The 25,968-nt window shown below is 43.4% G+C and overlaps 2 protein-coding genes across 3 annotated transcripts in view; one reads left to right on the top strand and one right to left on the bottom strand.

The window, feature by feature from the left end:
* LOC110493471 (cytosolic purine 5'-nucleotidase) overlaps positions 1–10,684 on the bottom strand; it is a 32,251-nt gene extending 21,567 nt beyond the window's left edge. Inside the window, exons 1-2 of one of the 2 annotated variants that reach the window (XM_021567765.3) lie at positions 10,451–10,684; positions 7,310–7,440 (exon numbers count right to left, since the gene is read on the bottom strand). In XM_021567765.3, coding sequence (XP_021423440.1) covers positions 7,310–7,410 — 101 coding nt within the window. In that variant the 5' untranslated portion in view covers positions 7,411–7,440; positions 10,451–10,684. The remainder of the gene's footprint in view (positions 1–7,309; positions 7,441–10,450) is intronic. The other variant, XM_090204560.1, reaches the window with a different exon arrangement.
* A 2,607-nt stretch (positions 10,685–13,291) lies between these two features.
* LOC110493470 (alpha-internexin) lies at positions 13,292–20,872 on the top strand. The gene is made up of 3 exons (XM_021567764.3): positions 13,292–15,038; positions 15,802–15,926; positions 17,121–20,872. Exons 1-3 carry the CDS (start codon positions 13,977–13,979, stop codon positions 17,458–17,460), a joined length of 1,527 nt encoding a protein of 508 aa, XP_021423439.1. The 5' UTR covers positions 13,292–13,976; the 3' UTR covers positions 17,461–20,872.
* The last annotated feature ends 5,096 nt before the right edge of the window (positions 20,873–25,968 follow it).

Raw genomic sequence — 25,968 nt, 5'->3', positions numbered from 1 at the left:
TCAATTTCTGACGTGTTGCAAAAAATTATTGTTGCCATTCTGCATCGTTCTCTGTTATTGTTGTTGTTGTTTGTGGTGCCCGTTTGTCACTAGTGTTGTTGGTTGGGGGGAGTTACCGTTTGCTCTAGCCCTCAAAGACATCCAGAACAATCCATCAGGTGGAAACAGCAACAAACTCAGTGCCTCCCAGGCCCTAAGCCACTGGAGCTAGGCTACTGTACAGTACTAAGGCTCAAGCCTGTATTCGCAAAGAGTCATCGTGTACTAGGATCAGTTTGTCCTTTTAGATGATAATGAATGTGATTGTATGGACCGCAGGGACCTGATCCTAGATCTGCGCTCCTAACTCTGAGACAGTTTGTGAATAGGGGCTATGCTATCCATCAGGAACAAGGAGAACGTAACACCATTCACTGCTTTAACTCAGAAGAATTTCATCAGAAATAGCCAATTACCTGATGCTTACAATCCCTAATATGGATGATACAATTACAATGTCAGTGCACTGGATGTGAGGTAGACCTACTACTGACACTAAGCTGTAGCTTACAGCCGAGGTCTCTCTAGGCTAACTGATAACAATCATCTGGAATGTGAGTAGGCCTAAGAAGGACCTACTGTATTCTCAGCATTGAGTACAAAGCGGGGTCTTGAAGTAATGGGTAGATTACTGGGGGTTCTCCTTGTTCCAGTCCCCCTATGAACAGGTTAAACGGTCAAACTCTAGGTGTACAGTTCAGGCCCTCCTTCTGCAAATAGACCAAGGTGTTCTGGGGCTATTAGCACCGAGGTGAACGTGAGTGGGAGTCATAAATGTTGCCCAAGTGTGCGGGTACTCTTCTCCCTACTATTGACAAAGAGTGACGGTGGGGGACAGCCCACTTTGACCTGATGACTGGGCCTCAAATAGACTGAATGTGTGGGCCGGCCTCCCGTACTAGCCTACCATTACCAGATTGTCTGGTTGTCGCCACTGGGGTCTGATTGAGGGATTCACTTTTAGGTGCAGGCGACGTAGAAATAGATTTACTAGAACGGGTAAAGCCCCTCAGAGCACAGTGATTCTATTTCTATGTAGTCTATATCTAACAGTGAATCCCTAGCTTAGGCAGACCACAGCGTGTGACAATCAGACAGATTTGTGTACCACCAGTACCCTTATCTTATGGAAACGGTACATTGAACCTACCGTGAAAGAGTTTATCTACTACTAACAAATGGTGTTCGCCTTACTGACTGAGTGGATTGTTTCATTGTATGGTTTCATCAGCCTTTCAGCAAAGATATTCTTTCTGTAAAGGTTGCTGATATTTTTGAATCTGCCAAGTTTGTTAAACTAAGCCTGACATTTCAACAAAAAAAGTGTTGTTAGATGTACATAAATGCATCAACCCCTCAAAACAACCAGGTAGTAACAGTTCTGTTGTTGTGAGGGACTTGGCTTACAGACTTCCTTACAGATGCCAGAGTGCCAGTGAACTCAGATAGACCCAACAGCGGCACAGTGACAGAAAAGTAACAGAAAAGTGACAGCTTTAGTGGCGCTGTATTGTCCATAGGTTATGTAACCGTATGAAATAACTGCAATTAACCCGCACGCACACACACACACACACACACACACAACGTCTCTTTGGTGAAGTTAAACGTTGCACAAGCGGCTGTTTATCTCACTCACGTGAAGCCGGCATTCCTGCCCACTGCCATTGTCTAACATTAAGTCCAGCTAACCAGCATGCACGGCCAAAGGCTTCTTTCCTGTCATGAGATAAAATGCATTTAGGGCTCATCTATTTTAGGTTCCCCATTTTCAAATACAAAAGTAAGTGACTGCCAAAACATTGTAACCTATTTTACGACCGGGCACCACTTTAGCCTATATTTAACGAATTAGAGGACTAGTTTATCGAGTTAGGACATAGAGAGAGGTTATTTGACCACTGCACGCAGCTAGTGTAGGACCACACACACACACACACACACACTAGAGCTGGGATGATGAACCGAAAATTATCGACAGACATTTTGCTGATATCTTTCATTACGATAAGTAGCCTATAGTAGAGGAATGTGAAGTTTGAAATGAAATAAGTTTGCTAATATAATATGGATGTTTGTTAATGGGACAATTGATGGCTACAACCATCAAACAGGTACTAGTAGTTTAAAGGATCATTTTAAAAACCTGTGGTGTACATTCATGTTGTAAACGTATCGTTCTATTTATCGTTATCGCCTAAATTCAGGCAATTTATCGCAATATGGATTTTTGCCATATTGCCCACCTCCAACACATCACAAATGACATGTCAGTATTGAGAAAATACATGTGTTTCAGTTGAACAGGATGTTGGCATAACGGTCATGAAGTTCAGAGGAAGACGCTTCAGACAGGAAGTGCTAAATGAAATCCACAGAGACTTGGTTTTACACTGAACGGGTGTAAAACAAACTAGTACACACGGACTCTGTAATATACGCTAGAATGGCTGACAGGTTGTCGCAAGATTTTGGACCAAAGAGTAACCTACAACTACACCACATTCAAATCTAGCCATTTACAAGACATACTGAGTGGCTATGACGGTGTGAACTGAGAATTAGGCTAAGTGGAAAGTTGACGTTGAAAGACATTTACAAACAGAGGGTTGGGACTAGTAGTATCATAGCGTCCTGTCATATGTTGCTGCTGTAATTATCTGTGGTAGACTAATGACTAAATAAAACAGCGACACACAATACACGGCTACATACAGTACAGTAGGTTAATATAACTGAATCTTATTGTACATCATTTACATGTTAGTCATTTAGCAGACGATCTTATCCACAGCGACTAACAGGCGCAATTAGGGTTAAGTGTCTCGACAGATTTTTCACCTAGTCGGCTTGGGGATTCGAACCAACAACCTATCGATTCCTGGCCCACAGTGCTTAACCGCTAGGCTATCTTCCCAGTGTCCACCCATCCATACAGAGTACCAGTCAAAAGTTTGAACACAAATACTCATTCAAGGGTTTTTCTTTATGTTTACTATTTTCAAAATTTTAGAATAATAGTGAAGACATCAAAACTATGAAATAACATATGGAATCATGTAGCAACCAAAAAAGTGTTAAACAAATCTAAATATATTTCATATTTGAGAGTCTTCAAAGTAGCCACCCTTTGCCTTGATGACAGCTTTGCACACTTGGCATTCCCTCAACCAGTCAGAGGATAAGTTCATTAGAGCCTCATAAATCAGCAACTAACTGCACCTCAGATTGCACCACAGAGTTCAAGTAACAGACACATCTCAACATCAACTGTTCAGAGGAGACTGAGTGAATCAGGCCTTCATGGTCGAATTGCTGCAAAGAAACCACTAAGAAGAAGAGACTTGCTTGGGCCAAGAAACACGAGCAATGGACATTAGACCGGTGGAAATCTGTCCTTTGGTCTGATGAGTCCAAATTTGAGATTTTTGCTTCCAACCGCTGTGTCTTTGTGAGATGAAGAATAAGTAAACGGATGATTACTGCATGTGTGGTTCCCACCGTGAAGCATGGAGGTGGTGTGATGGTGCTTTTCTGGTGACACTGTCAGTGATTTATTAAAAATGTAAGGCACACTTAACCAGCATGGCTACCACAGTATTCTGCAGCGATACGCCATCCCATCTGGTTTGTGCTTTTGTTTTTCAACAGGAAAATGACCCAACACACCTCCAGGCTGCTGAGCAATGTGACCAACAAGGAGAGTGCTGCATCAGATGACCTGGCCTCCACAATCACCTGACCTCATGATTTAGTGTGAGATGATTTAGGGTGAGTTGGACTGCAGAGTGAAGGAAAAGCAGCAAACAACTGCTCAGCATATGTGGGAACTCCTTCAAGACTGTTGGAAAAGCGTTCCAGGTGAAGCTGGTTGAGAGAATGCCAAGAGTGTTTAACACTTTTTTGGTTACTACATGATTCCATGTGTTATTTCATAGTTTTGATGTTTTTACTATTATTCTACAATGTAGAAAATAGTCCAAATAAATAAAAACCCTTGAATGAGTAGGTGTGTCCAAACATTTGATGAGTACTGTACATACATACAGTGGGGCAAAGAAGTATTTAGTCAGCCACCAATTGTGCAAGTTCTCCCACTTAAAAAGATGAGAGGCCTGTAATTTATTTTCATCATAGGTACACTTCAACTATGACAGACAAAATGAGAAGAAAAAAAATTTGGTCACCTACAAACAAGCAAGATTTCTGGCTCTCACAGGCCTGTAACTTCTTCTTTAAGAGGCTCCTCTGTCCTCCACTCGTTACCTGTATTAATGGTACCTGTTTGAACTTGTTATCAGTATAAAAGACACCTGTCCACAACCTCAAACAGTTACACTCCAAACTCCACTATGGCCAAGACCAAAGAGCTGTCAAAGGACACCAGAAACAAAATTGTAGACCTGCACAAGGCTGGGAAGACTGAATCTGCAATAGGAAAGCAGCTTGGTTTGAAGAAATCAACTGTGGGAGCAATTATTAGGAAATGGAAGACATACAAGACCACTGAATCTCCCTCGATCTGGGGCTCCACGCAAGATCTCACCCCGTGGGGTCAAAATGATCACAAGAACGGCGAGCAAAAATCCCAGAACCACACGGTGGGGACCTAGTGAATGACCTGCAGAGAGCTGGGACCAGAGTAACAAAGCCTACCATCAGTAACACACTACGCCGCCAAGGACTCAAATCCTGCAGTGCCAGACGTGTCCCCCTGCTTAAGCCAGTACATATCCAGGCACGACTGAAGCTTGCTAGAGAGCATTTGAATGATCCAGAAGAAGATTAGGAGAATGCCATATGGTCAGATGAAACCAAAATATAACTTTTTGGTAAAAACTCAACTCGTCGTGTTTGGAGGACAAAGAATGCTGAGCTGCATCCAAAGAACACCATACCTACTGTGAAGCATGCGGGTGGAAACATCATGCTTTGGGGCTGTTTTTCTGCAAAGGGACCAGGACGACTGATCCGTATAAAGGAAAGAATGAATGGGGCCATGCATCATGAGATTTTGAGTGAAAACCTCCTTCCATCAGCAAGGGCATTGAAGATGAAACGTGGCTGGGTCTTTCAGCATGACAATGATCCCAAACACACTGCCCGGGCAACGAAGGAGTGGCTTCTTCGTAAGAAGCATTTCAAGGTCCTGGAGTGGCCTAGCCAGTCTCCAGATCTCAACCCCATAGAAAATCTTTGGAGGGAGTTGAAAGTCCGTGTTGCCCAGCAACAGCCCCAAAACATCACTGCGCTAGAGGAGATCTGCATGGAGGAATGGGCCAAAATACCAGCAACAGTGTGTGAAAACCTTGTAAAGTCTTACAGAAAACGTTTGACCTCGGTCATTGCCAACAAAGGGTATATAACAAAGTATTGAGATTAAGTATTTGGTCAATAACAAAAGTTTTTACCCACCATATTTTGCAAATAAATTCATTAAAAATCCTACAATGTGATTTTCTGGATTTTTTTTCTTCATTTTGTCTGTCATAGTTTAAGTGTACCTATGATGAAAATTACAGGCCTCTCATCTTTTTAAGTGGGAGAACTTGCACAATTGTTGGCTGACTAAATACTTTTTTGCCCCACTGTACATACAGTGGGGATAACAAGTATTTGATACACTGCCGATTTTGCAGGTATTCCTACTTACAAAGCATGTAGAGGTCTGTAATTTTTATCATAGGTACAATTCAACTGTGAGAGACTGAATCTAAAACAAAAATCCAGAAAATCACATTGTATGATTTTTAAGTAATTCATTTGCATTTTATTGCATGACATAAGTATTTGATCACCTACCAAACAGTAAGAATTTCGGCTCTCACAGACCTGTTAGTTTTTCTTTAAGAAGCCCTCCTGTTCTCCACTCATTACCTGTATTAACTGCACCTGTTTGAACTCGATACCTGTATAAAAGACACCTGTCCACACACTCAATCAAACAGACTCCAACCTCTCCACAATGGCCAAGACCAGAGAGCTGTGTAAGGACATCAGGGATACAGGACAATAGGCAAGCAGCTTGGTGAGAAGGCAACAACTGTTGGCGCAATTATTAGAAAATGGAAGAAGTTCAAGATGACTGTCAATCACCTTCGGTCTGGGGCTCAATGCAAGATCTCACCTCGTGGGGCATCAATGATCATGAGCAAGGTGAGGGATCAGCCCAGAACTACATGGCAGGACCTGGTCAATGACCTGAAGAGAGCTGGGACCACAGTCTCAAAGAAAACCATTAGTAACACACTGCGCCGTCATGGATTAAAATCCTGCAGCGCACGCAAGGTCCCCTTGTTCAAGCCAGCGCATGTCCAGGCCTGTCTGAAGTTTGCCAATGACCATCTGGATGATCCAGAGGAGGAATGGGAGAAGGTCATGTGGTCTGATGAGACAAAAATAGAGCTTTTTGGTCTAAACTCCACTCGCAGTGTTTGGAAGAAGAAGGAGGATGAGTACAACCCCAAGAACACCATCCCAACCGTGAAGCATGGAGGTGGAAACATCATTCTTTGGGGATGCTTTTCTGCAAAGGGGACAGGACGACTGCACCGTATTGAGGGGAGGATGGATGGGGCCATGTATCGCAAGATCTTGGCCAACAACCTCCTTCCCTCAGTAAGAGCATTGAAGATGGGTCGTGGACCTGGTCTTCCAGCATGACAACGACCCGAAACACACAGCCAGGGCAACTAAGGAGTGGCTCCGTAAGAAGCATCTCAAGGTCCTGGAGTGGCCTAGCCAGTCTCTAGACCTGAACCCAATAGAAAATCTTTGGAGGGAGCTGAAAGTCCGTATTGCCCAGCGACAGCCCCGAAAACTGAAGGATCTAGAGAAGGTCTGTATGGAGGAGTGGGCTAAAATCCCTGCTGCAGTGTGTGCAAACCTGGTCAAGAACTACAGGAAACGTATGATCTCTGTAATTGCAAACAAAGGTTTCTGTACAAAAAATTAAGTTAAGTATTTGATACATCAGAAAAGCATATGTCATGCAATAAAATGCTAATTAATTACTTAAAATCATACAATGTCATTTTCTGGATTTTTGTTTTAGATTCAGTCTCTCACAGTTGAAGTGTACCTATGATAAAAATGACAGACCTCTACATGCTTTGTAAGTGGGAAAACCTGCAAAATCGGCAGTGTATCAAATACTTGCTCTCCCCACTGTACATACACACATACCTACCTACCTATGGGAACATGTCATCCCTGAGAGTATCAATAACTGTGGTAACTAATGTCACTGACAGTGTCCATCCATACATACCTATGGTAAGCCTCTCTGCGGTACTTCTTCATGGCCAGCCCGTCCATGTTGGCTGGAAGGTCTGCATAGTTCTGCAGTCTGTCGCTCCATGAAGTGGTCATATTTATACCTTAAATCCTCTGAAAGTCAATCTAGACAGGGAGAAAATAAGAGAAATTCACCTTGACATGATTCTGCAGTTTCCTCCTCTTGCGCTTTGAGCATAAGCCTATATAAATGTTCAGTTAGGCCTATCTATTTAGCCTCAAATATCTTTGAAATCTTCAAACAGGAGGAGTATGAACTCTACACTCGCTCTGCGAAACCTGTATGAACGAGCCACAGTTGCAAGCCACTGCCTGAAAACCGGCTGCATTTGGACTAATTATGTAGTTCTAAGGCAGGGAGAGCCGCCGGGCGGGGAGAACCTCCAGTCACACCAGCTGTTTGTTTTGTCAATGACAGAATAAAAGAGCCACAATAATCTTATCAAATCCCTAAAATACACTTTGCCAAGTCAGTGTGCCAAATGGCACCCTATTCCATATTTAGTGTACAGGGTGCCGCTCGGGACACATCCCTAGTTTTTTTTATTTTTTTACCTTTATTTAACTAGGCAAGTCAGTTAAGAACAAATTCTTATTTTCAATGATGGCCTAGGAACAGTGGGTTAACTGCCTGATCAGGGGCAGAACGACAGATTTGTACCTTGTCAGCTCGGGATATGAACTTGTCTTACTAGTCCAACGCTCTAACCACTAGGCTACCCTGCCGCCCCGAGTTTGAGAGTTTGAGTCACTCTTGACGACTAAAGAAATCGAACAGTGTGTGTCGTCAATATTCACACTTTGCAGTTTGCAGGCCATTTCTATGCAAGAAGACTGAATGGAAGACTAATTACTGTCCTCATCCTGACTGTGGCTAATGACAAACGGTCGACCACCCAGGTGGAAGAAATCAAAGGAGTCACTCACTTCTTCTGGGCTACTCAGTTAGAGGGACAAAGAGTTAGGGCAGGTTAGATTAAATCGAGCACAAGTGAGAGGAAATTGAGCTGTACGGTAAACGTAACACATTATTATTTTTATTACGGTAAAAACAGAAATGAAAAGAGCCTTCAGTGCCAGCACATCTGTTCAGTGTTTAGCAGCGTAAAATTCTCAGGGGAAAGATTTATGTTTTTAGCTGTCTCTCCAGAGAAGGACCAGGTTTTTTGTATACATTAACTGCCTTCTCGATCACCCAGGAGACTAGAGAAGTGAGCAGGAGAAAAAAGCGAGGTCAGCTTTTCTTTGTCACACAACTCGCAAATGACACAATACACAAACAAGCGAGGAAACCTTGAGGGGTTGAAGGGTTGAGGTAGCCAGCAGATCTGACCTTGCTTACAGCAGCACTAGAGTTGTATAGAATTCCTCTGTATATTAAAATGCACTGTGTGCCGGTGTGAGATAAGGCTTGGGAAATGTACCTCAATCCAGGGATGAGAAATGTGTTGTACTTTGAATTGTCCCGTTATCCCAACTGTTACACCGAGAAGACTGCTCGTTTTTAGCAGTCGTTCAATCTTCTCATGGTGTGACAGTTGAGATATTGGGACAACTCAGGAGTACAACACATTTCTCATCCTTGGACTGAGGTACGTTTTCTGAGCAATACCTCACGCCGGCTCCACGGTGTCTTCATATACACAGGAATGCTGTCCAACCCTAGTATAAGCTGTAAGCAAGCAGGTCAGATCTGCTGGGTAAGGGTGAGGGAAAGACTTATCCCCAGCAACCATGAGTTTCCTCGCTCTCAGCTGTGCTCAGGAAAAATGACATCTGATGAGAGGCTCTGAAACTGGGTTCAGGCAAAGTGACATCACAGTGTGAACTACTCAACTGAGCAAGTTTTCTAAGGAGGCCAAGGACAGCCCTTGGCATTTTTGGCATAGATAAAAGTTTGCCCATTCCAGCCTTATGCTCCTTGACAAACCAGTGATGATGTGCAGAGTATAGCTTTATTTAACATTTTGTAATGGGCTATACAATCAAAGACCAAGTTAATATGTTTATCCTCAATAGAACATTATACAGTGTTCATTCAGACTTGGTCAAAGGTCCTACAGTGAACACTGGACCTGCCTTGTCAGACCAGTCAATGCCGGATTGGCTGATGATGCACCATGCCAGATATGTTTTTGATGAAACAAATAGATAGCTAACGTTATGTAGCAGCTAACTACTTTTCACGTTTGCTAAAAAAAAAAAAAAATGGGCAAATCAACACAAGGTAAAAAGAATGTTAAGTAAACTAGCAGTAACTACTCCATTTGAGTAGCAAGCAATAATCAGCTGAGCTTCGCTAGCTAGCATAGTAACTAACAGCAATGTTGTGGCCAACAAAAAGTGATACATTAGTTAGCTAGGTCACATTTTAAATTCAGTAGCTAGGTATGTGCTTTAAAAGGTTCAATATTCATAAATCACTTGCTAATATTTCACCTCAGTTCGTGACAAAACAACCCGTCATTGTGTAGAGAACCATTGTACCATCTAATATATTTTCCATAAACTAAAATATTGTGTTTGAAGCTGGTATACAAAACCAAAACTTAAGAACGGGAAGCATAGAAAAAGCGCACAGAACAGGTCTGCCGCTTCTTAGACTTGCTTTCAATAATAAAATATCTATAACCTGTATTTCCATGTGAATTTGGCTGGGTCGCCCAAAAAGTTATATATTGCATATTTAATAACTAGGTTTAGCTCATTGTTAGCCTGAATATATACTGTAGCTACATTTTAATTATAGGCTCAGCTCGCGCAGGGCTTGTCATTATGCGCTTATTTTGCCGGCACAAACAATGGTCTCGGTCAAATCACATTTTCTTTGCTTGCAGATCGCCAAGGGGGTTAGCTAGTTATACCTTGCCAGCTAACAGCTGATTATGGAGTTTAGCATTAAATACTAACGTTAGGCAATTTACAAAATGGACGTTAGCTAAGCCACAATTGAACTATTTTGTCGCATTTATTAGCATTATGCTAAGCTAGCTAGCAGGTTACAAAACAACCATTCGCATCTGCTCCCCCTTCACGGAAAAGCCAAAGTGGCAGACTGTCTATAGTGGAATAGAACAAAAACGGGTGTTCTGTGACCAACTTTACATACACTCACCTCTGTATTCCTCGATAAAGCAAAAACTGCACCGTTTGATAATCTGAGCATGCGCTTCATACACGATCAACGTGGAACAAAATCGAAAAAAGTATCTGAAATGCACTCGCAGAAGAACAAGTAGATACGTTATGCATACACAGTCCGTGGAGATATGATTCTTTCGCAATTTCTTGGAAAAGCTCTCTACTGACTGTGGGTTGTTACGGAGGCAGTGGGCGGTGTTTTTCTGCTGTAAGGGGGAGGGACATACATTTTATTATTGAAATGTGATGATTTTAGGCTGAATACAATTCTGATATCATCAATGGGCCATCAATGACTACTGTTGCAATCCCTTTCATTCACTAAATGTATTTAGAATAAAAATACAGTTGTGATTTCGTAATTTCACAAGTTTTACTGCAAACACTATTGCAAAATTTGATTTGTTTTTCATAATCAATCTATTGACAATTTATACTTTTTCTATTAGGCAAATCCTTTCTCTATTCTCTATTATTTTGATGAATGGGCTCCAGTAAGTAGGTATACAATAAAATGGCCTACAATGCAGACTTGGGCAATAGAGACTGCTGCTTCCTCCACATAAATGCATAGAATAAATTGACACAACATACATAGAATAACATACCCTCCCCACCCACACAAAACGTTAATAAGTGCATGGCAGGCAAGGATGTGACTAGGGGGCAGTTCCACATGATGAAGGCCTAAGGGCCTCTGTGTTTCCGCTGCTTTTTAGCAGTTTTAATGACAGGGGGACAAAGTACTGTTTATATCTGTTCAGCCTGCATCTAGGCACCCTATAACACCTCCCCGGTGGCATCAGCTGGAACTCTGTGTTCAGTGCATGTGTGGGGTCCGATATGACCCTGTCCGGGAGAGAGGAGGGAAGTGTCATGCCTATAATCTTCCCTGCTGTCTTAGTCAGTCTCAAGATTTGGGCTTTGAGCTGCACCATCAGGTTACCAAACTATGTACCAGTGAGATGCACCGTCAGGTTACCAAACCATGTAACAGTGAACTGCACCGTCAGGTTACCAAACCATGTACCAGTGAGATGCACCGTCAGGTTACCAAACCATGTAACAGTGAATTGCACCGTCAGGTTACCAAACCATGTACCAGTGAGATGCACTGTCAGGTTACCAAACCATGTAACAGTGAACTGCACCGTCAGGTTACCAAACCATGTACCAGTGAGATGCACCGTCAGGTTACCAAACCATGTAACAGTGAATTGCACCGTCAGGTTACCAAACCATGTACCAGTGAGATGCACCGTCAGGTTACCAAAACCATGTAACAGTGAATTGCACCGTCAGGTTACCAAACCATGTACCAGTGAGCTGCACCGTCAGGTTACCAAACCATGTAACAGTGAACTGCACCGTCAGGTTACCAAACCATGTAACATTGAGCTGCACCGTCAGGTTACCAAACCATGTAACAGTGAATTGCACCGTCAGGTTACCAAACCATGTAACAGTGAACTGCACCGTCAGGTTACCAAACCATGTAACATTGAGCTGCACCGTCAGGTTACCAAACCATGTAACAGTGAGCTGCACCTTTCAGGTTACCAAACCATGTAACAGTGAGCTGCACCGTCAGGTTACCAAACCATGTAACAGTGAGCTGCACCATCAGGTTACCAAACCATGTAACAATAAGCTGCACTGTCAAGTTACCAAACCATGTAACAGTGAGCTGCACCGTCAGGTTACCAAACCATGTAACAGTGAGCTGCACCATCAGGTTACCAAACCATGTAACAGTGAGCTGCACCATCAGGTTACCAAACCATGTAACAGTGAACTGCACCAACAGGTTACCAAACCATGTAACAGTGAGATGCACCGTCAGGTTACCAAACCATGTAACAGTGAACCGCACCGTCAGGTTACCAAACCATGTAACAGTGAACTGCACCATCAGGTTACCAAACCATGTAACAGTGAACTGCACCAACAGGTTACCAAACCATGTAACAGTGAGCTGCACCGTCAGGTTACCAAACCATGTAACAGTGAACCGCACCGTCAGGTTACCAAACCATGTAACAGTGAACTGCACCATCAGGTTACCAAACCATGTAACAATAAGCTACACTGTCAAGTTACCAAACCACGTAACAGTGAACTGCACCAACAGGTTACCAAACCACATAACAGTGAACTGCACCGTCAGGTTACCAAACCACGTAACAGTGAACTGCACCAACAGGTTACCAAACCAAGTTACAGTGAACTGCACCGTCAGGTTACCAAACCATGTAACAGTGAGCTGCACCGTCAGATTACTAAACCATGTAACAGTGAGCTGCACCGTCAGGTTACCAAACCATGTAACAGTGAGCTGTACCGTCAGGTTACCAAACCATGTAACAATAAGCTACACCGTCAGGTTACCAAACCATGTAACAGTGAGCTGCACCGTCAGGTTACCAAACCATCCATGTGCAGTAACAATGCCATAGCGTATGATTGACCCAATAGTAGATCGGTGAATAATCTGCCCACAGGGCATTAGAATCTGTCTATCATCCATCTTATGTCATATTTAAAGACATAAATATCTGCTAAAGCAATTTAGAATGCGAGGCTATATAACACTGTCTACATCCATCCATCCATCTAACCATATGCACCTAGCCTTGTATTTAGCTGCCTCTGTCCCATCCCAAACTCTGGTGCCGTGCAGTATGAGTTGCGTCAACAGAGGGCAGCGTCACACAACCATTTCCATGGGAGGTGTGGAGAGAGGTCGATTTTGGAAAGCTGCATGATGACTAAGGATGATACAGGGATATTTACAAACTAAATCTAGCCATATGTCAGAAATGTGCTGAATCCTCTGCAGGACAATATCTGATGTAGGTCTATTGACTAGAGACAAGACGCTTCATAGTTCTTGGTACCTAATTGAAGTGTCAAATTATGTAGAAGGACATATATTACTTTCTGTAATGGGAGGAGTAGGTCACAATTGGCAACACTTCAGGTTCACCTTCTAAAATAATATACATTTCAGCATCACTACCGGTTTTAGGCTACAGAATAAATGTGTTAGGTAGCCTAAACACGCATCCTAAATCCAATAGTACTGAGAATGAAAACGGCATAGGTTTAGAACAACATTAAATATAGTTTAGTACAATGTGTCCAGTCTCCTCAGAGGTGAGTGGCTAAAACGAGATACAGTATTTCTTGCTGAAATCAGCACTGCGCCAAAACGGACAGTTCCATCTACCGACTCTAGCGTCCAAAATAGGTGCGGCTCCTTAGATGTGATTTTAATCACAAATATAAATGTGGTTATTAACCATTTAAAAGTGATTATAATCAATGACTCAGTATATTTAAGGTATTTGATGAGAGGTTGTTTTACCTGGGAAATCTGCAGTGGCCAGTTGGGCAGGCTAGAGGTTGCCATAAACAGGCTTTAATTATTGATCGTTGGAAGGTCCCCCTATAAAAAGGAGACGCGCCCCCTGCTCTGCTCCCTTTCATCACTCGCCAAGATGAGCTACGGATCTGACTTCAATTCCGCCTCTTCCTACCGAAAGATTTTCGGGGAGTCTCCCCGTTACTCCAGCTCTCCTTCCCGGATGAGTAATGCCTCTTTACGCAGCGGCGGTTACCGGTCCCACTCTCAGTCCCGGAGCATGGGCTCTAACTTGGGCTCCTCTTTCCAACAGAAGAGGTCCTCTGGCCGGTCCTACTCGCAGATGCCCATGCCGATGGAGAACTTGGATTTCGCCCAGAGCACGGTGCTCAACAATGAGTTCAAAATCATCCGCACCAACGAGAAGGAGCAGATGATGGGGCTCAATGACCGCTTTGCCATGTTCATCGACAAGGTTCGCAACTTGGAACAGCAGAACAAGGTGCTCGAGACCGAGCTGGTGACCCTGCGTCAGAGGCAGACGGAGCCCTCGCGCCTGGCGGAACTGTACCAGCAGGAGATCCGCGAGCTGCGCTCCCAGCTGGATGAGGTGAACGGCGAGAAGTCCCAGATCCTCATCGAGCGTGACAACATCGAGGAGGACCTGCAGAAGCTCCGCGGCAAATACGATGACGAGTACCGCCTGCGGGAGGAAGCCGAGCAGACCCTCAAGGCGTTCAAGAAGGACGTGGACGATGCCACCATGGTGCGTTTAGACCTGGAGAAGAAGGTAGAATCCCTCCTCGACGAGATCAACTTCATGAGGAAGGTGCACGAGGAGGAGGTGGCGGAGCTCATGAACATGATCCAAGCCGCCCAGGTGTCCGTGGAGATGGAGGTCTCCAAACCTGACCTCACCTCTGCCCTGAAGGAGATCCGAGGCCAGTACGAGTCCATGGCCTCCAAGAACCTCCAGTCCGCCGAGGAGTGGTACAAGTCGAAGTTCGTTGACCTCAATGAGCAGGCCACCCGTAGCCAGGAGGCGATGCGCGCCAGCCGGGAGGAACTCAACGAGTTCAGGAGGCAGCTCCAGTCCAAGACCATCGAGATCGAGAGCCAGAGGGGAACCAACGAGTCCCTGGAAAGGCAGCTCAACGAGATGGAGGAGAGGCACAACCAGGAGATTGGCCAGTACCAGGTAAGAAATGATTTGTTTACTTTAAAAACATTTTTAAAGCTCAAATGTGAGCTTATCTTTCTTGCAGTTTGTTTACAAACATGTCCAGGATAAAGCAAGAGATAAAGAACTGTTTAGTTTGGAAAGATATAGCATATAACCATGTGTAAAAAAAAAACATATTCTGATTAAAAGAAAATCACAATTTATGTTCTAATAAAAGTGGGGAATTTAGATTTATAACATTATTTTAGAGCTATTAAATTGTTTTACTAAAATGCACCACACGAGAGCTGTAAAATAAAAGTGTTGAGATGGCAATAGAAGCTGTTCACTCTCCACGGTGCTGAAACTATTCCGGTGGCGTGATACGACGCTCTGTCACCGGTTATAGGGCTGCGGTTGAAAGCGTCTTTTAGCTTTTTTTGAGTTTGGAAGTTGAAAACCACTGTTCTAATTTTAAAATACGCACGCGCCTCTCATTGTAACTGCGTTGTGTTGTACTTAGTAACTGAGAAACGCATTGACTGCTCTCTTATAACCGTATTTTATTTGGCGTTAGTGCGTCTCTGTACATAGTGATGAAATATTCTCTGGAGAGCTGCCTGTTCTTGATGATTTAAAATCGAATTTATAATCTTATTGTTATCGTTATTTTCTTGAGTCAGACCACCAACTCTCAGAAGAAAGGTAGGCTATATTAAAACATAGCCTATATCAACACAATTCACGTTTAGGGTTGCCACTGTTTCTCAATTTGTTTTCTACTTCAATATGTTACCAGGACAACATGGCCGAGCTGGACAATGACCTGAGGACCACTAAGAGCGAGATGGCTCGTCACCTGCGGGAGTACCAGGACCTGCTGAATGTCAAGATGGCGCTGGATATTGAAATTGCAGCGTACAGGTACTTAACATAATCATATATAATAATATAATATATGCAATTTAGCAGATGCTTTTACCCAAAGCCACTTACAGTCATGCATACATTTTACATAGCTTGTATTCATAACACTCATCCTTGTAATCACAACATCACAATGATGTATTACTGTAACATACAAATGGACATCCTATTTTATTTTTTTCCCCACCTTTATTTAACCAGGTAGGCTAGTTGAGAACAAGTTCTCATTTGCAACTGCGACCTGGCCAAGATAAAGCGTAGCAATTCGACGCATACAACAACACAGTTACACATGGAATAAACAAAACATACAGTCAATAATACAGTAGAACAAAATAAAACAAAAAGTCTATATACAGTGAGTGCAAATGAGGTAAGTTAAGGAAATAAATAGGCCATGGTGGCAAAGTAATTACAATATAGCAATTAAACACTGGAATGGTAGATCGGCAGAAGATGAATGTGCAGGTAGAGATACTGGGGTGCAAAGGAGCAAAATAAATAAATACCAGTATGGGGATGAGGTAGGTAGATAGATGGGCTGTTTACAGATAGGCTAAGTACAGGTGCAGTGATCTGTAAACTGCTCTGACAGCTGGTGCTTAAAGATAGTGAGGGAGATGTGAGTCTCCAGCTTCAGAGATTTTTGCAATTCGTTCCAGTCACGGGCAGCAGATAACTAGAAGGAAAGACGACCAAAGGAGGAATTGGCTTTGGGGGTGACCAGGGAGATATACCTGCTGGAGCGCGTGCTGCTATGGTGACCAGTGAGCTGAGATAAGGCGGGGCTTTACCTAGCAGAGACTTGTAGATAACCTCCTAGCTTTCATATAGTTACAGTAGATTTATTAAGTTTGAAAATGTCATGCCTCAATACCTGCATGACCAACACTTGATCAGCATCACTTTAAAGATCCTGATCAATTAATGACATAGATTTAGAAATCATTAGCCACACGCCCTGAGGTGACTTACTCTCCTGGGGTAGCATGGGCAGGTCACATGACTCGTTTATATTTTAACCTGTATTTAACCAACCCTATCTCTCTCCCTTCCTCCCCTCCCGTTATCTCTTTCTCTACATCTCTTCTTCCTCTCCCTCTTCCCCTGCTTTCTTCTCCCCCCATCCCTCCCTCCCTCCGTCACACTCCCTCCCTAACACCCCCCCCCCCCCCCCCCCCCCCCCCTCAGGAAACTCCTGGAAGGGGAAGAGACCCGCATCAGCACAGGCATCACCTACTCCAGCCCCAGCATGAACATGAGGTCCTCCGAGATGAGGTCCTTCGGCATGAGGTCCTCCGAGATGAGGTCTTCCAACATGAGGTCCTCCGACATGACCTCCTCCGGCGACGTGGACTTGCCCAGCATGGGCAGCTACAACCAGACCACCAGGTACACCACCATCTCTGGAGGATCCCAGAAGGACGAGGGAAAGGACCAGGAGGATGGGCAGAGCAAGTCTGGCAAGGGGTCCAACGACGGAGACCAGAAGGAGTCCAGCAACGCCAACCCTACCAACCAGAAAAACTAGACTCTCCCCTTCCCTTAGGTTTAACCTTACACCTTCCATCCCCTCCCTCCTACTCCCCATCCCCCTCTCCCCCTTCACAGGGGTATTCTCAGAGAGGAATCCGTTATAGTTTAGACTCTACTACTACTGTGTAACCTACCACTATCCAACAACCAATCACGGTACTTCTCTCCACTCTACTCTCTTACTATGACAATAACAAAGTAGTTACAGGCACACTTCTGGCCCTATCAGGAGACACGTAGGTTATTGTGGTGATAGGAACATACAGTTCAGTACAATACTCCCAACAGATTACTCTCACTTTGGGCTCGCGCTATTGTATGGCACTAGCCTGGTTTAACCAGACTGAACGCTGCGCTCACTAGAAACAACAGTGAAACACAACTAAATCAGTTTGGGACTCCAGGCTAGTTTGGCACCGAGCTGTGATAGATGTCATTCAGTTCAAGAAATAATCATGCACTACTGCCACCGCCTATGATAATATTCTCTATACACATTCCATGGGGGGAGGGGTGTGTGTGTGTGTGAGAGTTTGAATTTGTGCACGGAAAACAAAAATCCAAAACATATCAGCTTGTTAACTGTTGTTAATACGTCTACTACATCCACATACTACAATATGAAGGGAAGCACCTGTATGGTACGGAGGTGAGAGCTAGAGATCGACCAGGTTGTTAAAGGAGCACACAGTTATTCAAACTCAGCAGAAAACCAAAAAGATCTGTGATCTTGCTGAGCCATTTTTTGCCTTATCTACAACGCAGACAATATTGCGAACTCTGAGTTTCAAAGCAATGCAGATACAATTCTTGTTTTTTTTCCCCCAGACAAAACATCACGAGTAACAAAATCAGAGTATATCTAAAAGGCTTGTTCGTACCCTGGCCTCGTCACTGTCAATAGCATCTGCCTTATGATCCTGGTCCACTCAAATCTGCATGACAACAGCGCGTAGCTGTTTAAACTGCCACCCCTTCTACACCAGAACCAGAGCTCAACCAACAACGGTTCCATCAAACGCGTAATTACTCTTCAAGATTGCACCTCATGACAATTACTCTAACTTCTACAAAGGCCCAGTTCAGTCAGAAACTTATTTTCCGGTGTTTTATAGATGTTTACACACTATGAGGTTGGAATAATTCAGTGAAATGGTGAAAATGATGATAATGCCCTTTTAGTGTAAGCGCTGATTGCTGTTTGAATAGACCGCCGGAAATCTCAGCCTGAAAGTGAAACTAGCTAATAATCAAACTGTTATTTGCATGATGTATGTAGCATATCTCAAGCTTGCATGGTGACAGATTGTTAGAGGGCCATACTTCATTTTCACATACTCATAACGTATAGTAGGAAAACAATGGGATGCTAGGTTCCACACTTCATTGCCAGTGCTTTACATTGCCATGTACACAACACTGGTTTTAGAACACGAGGTTGTACGTGCTTAGTTGGCCAGTAAGCTAGACTTGAGATGAATGCCATCATTTAGACAGGATGTGACTTCGGCACACGCTGCTGACATTGTCCTCAGCCTCACTGCTTGGTTCTTGTGTGATGATTATGCTAATGATGAGGATGTCCGTCATGACGAGGGTCATATTCAGGGCACTTATGTATCGATCTAGATGGGATTTCATTTGTACTGACGATCAGTTTGTGCAGGCCATGACTGGTTACAAGAAAAGGGGCAATGGGAGAAGTGGAAAGAAAAGTAGGAGGTGTGGGACTCTGAGAAACAGGGAGAAAGGAAATCAAACAGAGAGAGAGAGAGAGATAAATTCTCTTCCTCACGACAGGCTCAATCAATCAAATAGAGAATGCGTAGGTAGCGAATGACGTTTTAGAACGAATGCATGGGCTTCTACGTGGTCCAATAGGGTGTGACGGACAGAATGGTATGCATGAACTCCATTTCCCACGTTCCATTGCGGACTCCTGAAGCCCGTTTGAATTAACAGCGACGTCCAGCCTCTGAACAGTACCACATCACGACATTACGCCTTAGCAACACAACAACTAACAAGCCAAACAAGCCAAACAAGTAAACAAAAACAAGCCAATAGTCCAGTAAAATGAACCGGACCATGATGCTTTTAAAGCACCATGACCTCTGAAAAATACGGCCATGACGGAATTATTATGTCTGTTGTGAATGATCATGAATGATCTCACCAATAGAAATCTGTACGTAAAGAAACTAGGCAGCCCTTTGGTTTCCTTCGTGTGCACTGCCAGGTTTCAACACAACTACTTATGTGAACTTACCTCTGTATCTTAGCTTGAGTGCCAGTCTATTTCTGCTATGTTGCCAGCTCATTGTCTCTCATTGACAGAGAGTTGGCAAGAGAGCACAAACAAATCTGGAACTCGGCTACCTCTGTATCTATGTCTGTCTGACTGTCTGTCACGGCCCTCTAAGCCCTGACCGGCTGCACTCACTCACCCTGCGAATGGAAACCACTGATTGTACAACAGACTATAGAAAGCTGTTGATTGGTGGAGATGTGGTTGCCGTTGTTTTACACGAGGCTTGCGTTACTAAGTGTCTGAGTGTCTGGAGTTGTATGTGTTTGTATATGCGGACAGTTTCCTGGGGTAACTCATAGTGGGGAATCAGGTTGGGAAAATCAGAAAGTTTGGCCTACCGTTTCCTTAATTCTTGAGCTCCAATGTAAAGGACATTTACAAAGGAAAACTGGTTGCATGTACAAGCACAGCTACATCGACAAGTACAAATACGAGTACAAGTACAAATACGAGTACAAGTACAAGTACAGATACAAGTAGCCTTGTACACAACCACAGGTTTAAGTTTAGAATAGCTCTGACTTCAACGTAATCAAGAGGGTCACAGGTGTCTAAATACCATTTGCAACAAGCCTCTACAACAAACCTCACTACTACTACTGCAGCACTGCCAAACTTTTCTAAAATGCATGTGCGGCAAAAACAACTTGTCGTGTACAAAATAGAGCTGTTTTTGAATACCCGTTGCCACGCAAAACCAAAAACCGACAAAAATAATACAAAACAAAACATGGAATGAATGCTAGAGTGTTGTCAAAATGCCTTAAAACACCAGCCGCTTTCTAACTGAATGGGTCCTGACTTGCACTTCAAGTTTAACCTCCACTTAGCCTCCCATAGATATCAACGCAAGTGGAAATAGGACTTAAGTGGAAGTCGGGATTCATGTGCGTCTACGTGTGGTTATGTTTAGGATGTTTTATTCTCAACCATCTTCCTCTAGCGTTAAGAGCAACAGCTACCATGCTGAACTGAATAACTGGAAACATGTCAACGCTTAGTATCTGAATGTAGTTTGATAGGCTATGCTCTGACTCTGTACCTTACTGCTGATGTATGGCACACACCAATAAAGACTTAATGTATTAAGACTGTATCTCTGGGCTTGTTGTGTCTTTCTGATGGGTTTTTAAAGGACTTGCCTCGTGGAGTGAGCGAGCATACCAAACCGGGCACAATTCCACGTCTATTCCACGTCGGTTTCAATGTAATTTAATTGAAATGACGTGGAAACAACGTGGATTCAGCCAGTGTGTGCCCAGTGGAGTGCACTAACTATTTGACTTCCGAAGCGCTGTAACACATTAGACCCAAACTCAAACCTTTAACAGTAATGTTTCCCATGTGCACTCAGTCACGGGAGATCTCAACCAAGCCAAATGACATCATACATCGACGAATGGGTGGATCCTACTATAAAGTAGTCATTTTTAAGCGGTAATGCAGTCATTATGGTGGTAATGGACCAATCAAGCGAGGTTTAGTACATCTATGAAGAAAACATGTCATCCCATTTACTAATGAGATTCTAATCTTATTCAGACAAGATTAACAGTGGTATGATGGAAAGTGGTTTTCCACTCTTGGTCATGCTAGGTAAATGAATCTAAGAAATATGCAGGATCTCAGTTTTGATGAATCAATTATTCTTAGCTTTAAGTGAGCATCTTCTGTGATTCATCTAGCGTTACATGTGTTAAGGATTCTATCAAAGCCTAGGTTGTTCATTAGAAGTTGAATGTGCAACAGATAAACTACATTAGTAGACCCATTCACTCTCGCAGTTCCCTTTCCAGCTAGAGCACTTTTGTTCATTCTGTTAATGATGAAAGAAGTAGGTAGGAATGTAGGAACGTAAGAATAATCGTTGAACAATTCACAAATAAATTCATGAATGAAGAACAAAAGATGTTCATTTCATTTTGAATGTCCCGCCCCTCCATCTGTCAGGTGGGAAATGAATGACAGTTGTTGTACTTGCTTGAACATCTCTGTGTAAAGAAGTGATGCTGAGACAATAAGGGCACAACCACCTTGACCTTTTGGTTATGGCTGTAGTCTCCAGGGTCATGGGAGAGAGACACCTTTATCGATTGTCTGCCGTGTTGACCTTTGTATCTCTTCCTCTACCTACCTCATAAACACACAAGAGCGCGCACACACACAAACACACAAGCGCACACACACACAAGCGCACACACACACAAGCGCACACACACACACACACACACACACACACACACACACACACACACACACACACACACACAAGCGCACACACACACAAGCGCACACACACACACACACACACACACACACACACACACACACACACAAAACCCTCCCAACACCCAGGCCTTGGGCCTCCATGGACCCCCTGTAAGCCCCTCTCTCCCTGCAGCCTCGGTGCCTGTGGGCCGGGCCAGATTGGGCTGAGTGGTTCTGTGTGTGTGACGCACTCTGCAGTCCTTCAAAGATTTATACCCCTGCAATGCTGCCGAGTGGAAGGTCTAACGAGAGGCTCACACAGTGGCACGCCATGTAAAAGCCCTGTTATGAAACAGCCCTGCATCAGATCAGACCACCCTGCATCGGAGCTATGCCTTTCTTACCTTGTTACCCAGGTCCCAACTTAACAACCCTGCTCAGAACATTCAGAGATGTTGCCAGATATGTATTTTAGAGAGTGAAACAAATGCTGTCAAGAGTGGATGGCTCAGAGGCCTATGCAAGAAACAATCACAATCACACAAGGCCAGTGTAGCGTGCTGATGGCTAATGTCCTGCTTGCGTCAGCATGTTGTGCACATGCAGTTAACACACTGTGTCACGCATAATGTTTTCCTTACAGTGTAAATGATGAACTTAAATGACTTAGTTGGAGTGTATTGGATATGCTTCAGTAGGGACAAACTCTGGATATCCCCAGTAGCTTCATAGCGTGATAGCGACATATGTTCTAAAATACCTCTACAACGAACTACGTGAACAGAGAGAGGAATGACTAAGGCAATCATGACTAGTCAACTTGTCAGGCAATGGCATCTGTTTTGAGGAAACATTCTCTCTCTTTCTCTGTTCCTATCTCTCTCAACTTCTCTCTCTATCACTATCTCTATATATCTCTCTCAGGGTCTCTCTCTCCCTGTTTCACCCCTGTTCTCTCTATCTTTCTCCCTCTCGCTCTCTCTCCCTCTCTCCCTCCCAAACGCCCTCCCTCCTCGTCCTCCCTCTCTCTCTGTGAGGGATGTTCTGAAAAATAAACATGTTTTATCTTTCCGGAGTCATGGCGATGAGTCTCAATCTCCTCTCTGTTGGCGGTGGACAGGGAAATTACAATCAGGCCGGAGACTGTGGCTGCGGAGCGAAGGACGTCATAAACCACACACACACACACACACACACACACACACACACACACACACACACACACACACACACACACACACACACACACACACACACACACACACACACACACACACACACACACACAGTTGACTGGGGCTGGGGGAACGAGGGAGGCCATAAACTTCATCTGGCAATCAGCGCCTCGGATCAATGCAATCACCCCTCTGTGGGAGAACGGGAGGAGTGAGTCATCATGGTACCAGGCAGGTCATTCGTGATACAAGTCAGTATTTGACGTCCATCCATGTCTGAGGAAGTCGGGAGATGATGTGGAAACCTGCCACTAGGGGCAACAGTGAGCACTGTTACCTTCAAGTAGGTTTCAGTTCTGTTGATGGGGATGACGGATGGGCACCAAGCGTTGCATGTTCGAATCCAGCGATAGAATTGTTTGTTTTTTTGTTTTAAGCCTATCCCAAACCTTAACCCTTACCTTAACCATTCAGAGTTAATGCCTTGATCACTTCGAAATTTGACGTTTGAGAAACATGGATGAATGTGTAATTTTGACGTGTGATTGTGAGAGCTTGTAGCACAGCACGGACAGATGCAGAGTCACACACACAGATGCACATATTCACATACGCACACATCACGCACACACACATCCATACACACACACTCCCATAAATCATCTCATTACTTCATCAGTCACTACTTACTGTGACAAGTATGGAGAGTAAGTCAAAATCCCTGAACCCATGGGCTCACTGAAAACAACAATTACGATACATTACCATTACATTCTATATATATATATATATATATATATATATATATATATATTCCCTATAGCAACAGTATGATATCAGCCTGCAGCCTATTCTAATGAAATGAAATCACCCACAGCTCTGACCTCGGCTGCTCCTTACCCCTGTGGGAGTAGACCCATTCATCACACTCTCTCACAGGCTTACCTGTCACTTAATCCACCCACAGACCCATAAACGCAACACACACACACATAAATGTGCGCATGGAAGCGGATGCATACACGGGCACACACACACACACACACACACACACACACACACACACACACACAAAATTCGCAGACACACACAGTCTCTCCCGCCCACCACTACTTCAATGGGCCGTAGAAACACACATTACGGAATCAAGGCAGGGAATACGACTGTTACTGAAAAATTCCTTTTTATTGTAGCTTTAACCCACATGTTATGTATCACCTGATGGCAGACAGGAGGAGGGAGGAATTATTGGTTGTAAAATGGTGGACGTGCTGCAGTCTCCCATCTCAAGGTCTCATTAGAAAGTGATTCATCATCTTGAGAGGTCACTGTCCAGGGCTGTTGATGTCATCAGTAGGCGACCTGAGGGTTATCGTTAAGCTTGAACTGTGCCTAATGAATGTGAGAGAATACTATGGCCTTCAATCTTTTACCAGTACCAGTGGAGGCCGGTGGGAGGAGCTATAGGAGGACGGGCTCATTGTAATGGCCGGAATAGAATGAATGGACAGGAGTCAAACATGTGGTTTGATGTGTTTGATATTGTTCCCAATAATTCCATTACAGCCAATACACTGCCCATCCTCCAATAGCTCCACCCACCAGCCTTAACTGACCAGAACATGAATATGTAAATAAGCATGTTGTTTTACAGTTTCTCTCAATTGCTAAAACACTAAAACCCATTGGCTGAACAAAGACTAATTTAGCTAATTATGCAGTTTGTTGTCAATACCTTAAACCATTTCACATGGTAAAATACAATTTGTAGATCTCACTTAGACTTCTCAGCAAAACTCTAAACACATTCTCATTCTCAAAACACATTCTGCACTCTAATGCACATGTCATCCATACTGGTAAACACAAATGGCAACAATCAAATACAAATAGAGAACATAATTGATTGAACACAACCACTCAAAATTGATTTAACCTGCTTCAAATGATGTGACACAACCAATATAAGCCAGTTCAGAGAGCAAACAGGTTGTTGAAGGTGGGAAGGAGAAAGTCTGAGAATGGATACTGTAGTACAGTGCATTGTAGGCTGTATACTGTACAATGGATGAATTGTATGGCCCTGAACATTGTGCTTTCCATTTATTAACAGTACTGACTGCTCAATAGATTTTGATTGGTTGCAGGTTCATATCAACAAAGAACAAGAATTACAGTATCACAGAGACAAAGGACAAGTTTGTGAGATGCAGGGTACAGTACTGTAAAAAATAGGGGTACAAGGAGGAGGAAGAACAGAAAACAAAATTGCAAAGAGCAAAGCAGAGTAGTAATTTCTGATCAATTTTGAGCTACTATGATAGAACATGTTTTCGTTCATCAAAAGACAATGACAGAAAAATATGAATATTTTTTTAGATTAAAAATGTACTTCTCCCTGAGAATTGCATGTTTTGAACAATGTGTTTTCTATTTTTCGGTGTATTGTTTACTGACTGCTTGAGAGTGTATATCATTTTGATCACTTTGTTTATGATTTGAGAGCAGTGTTTGATTTTGAACACAGGTGAAACTGTTTTGAGGCGAATGTTTCATTTTGCAAGAGGAGTCAGAGGTCATGTAAATAGTGCTTGAAGATGAGGTTTTGTGTTTCATGTTTTCAGGAAATGGAGCAAGGTTTCAGGAATTGTGTTTTAGCAATTGAGAAAAACTGTAAACACACTGTATTTGGAAAATGCAGATGGCATATGCAGATGCTGTGCAGGACCTATGATCTATTTATCCAATCTTTGTAATGTTTCAAAATCCTTTTTTTCTAGGCAGACATAGACAATCAACGTGTAAAAAC

Source organism: Oncorhynchus mykiss, chromosome 17 (assembly GCF_057628025.1).
Source record: "Oncorhynchus mykiss isolate SJ-2025 chromosome 17, ASM5762802v1, whole genome shotgun sequence".
In the NCBI taxonomy this organism is placed as follows: domain Eukaryota; kingdom Metazoa; phylum Chordata; class Actinopteri; order Salmoniformes; family Salmonidae; genus Oncorhynchus; species Oncorhynchus mykiss.
The sequence above is the reverse complement of the archived record's forward strand: the minus strand, read 5'-3'. Positions and strand labels throughout refer to the sequence as shown.

What these genes read in the sequence shown, in the direction of transcription:
- LOC110493470 (XM_021567764.3), top strand. Translation starts at nt 13,977, where the DNA reads ATGAGCTACGGATCTGACTTCAATTCCGCCTCTTCCTACCGAAAGATT. An exon ending in AGGAGATTGGCCAGTACCAG is followed by an intron (nt 15,039 to 15,801) that starts GTAAGAAATGAT and finishes ATATGTTACCAG; the next exon opens with GACAACATGGCCGAGCTGGA. An exon ending in ATTGAAATTGCAGCGTACAG is followed by an intron (nt 15,927 to 17,120) that starts GTACTTAACATA and finishes CCCCCCCCTCAG; the next exon opens with GAAACTCCTGGAAGGGGAAG.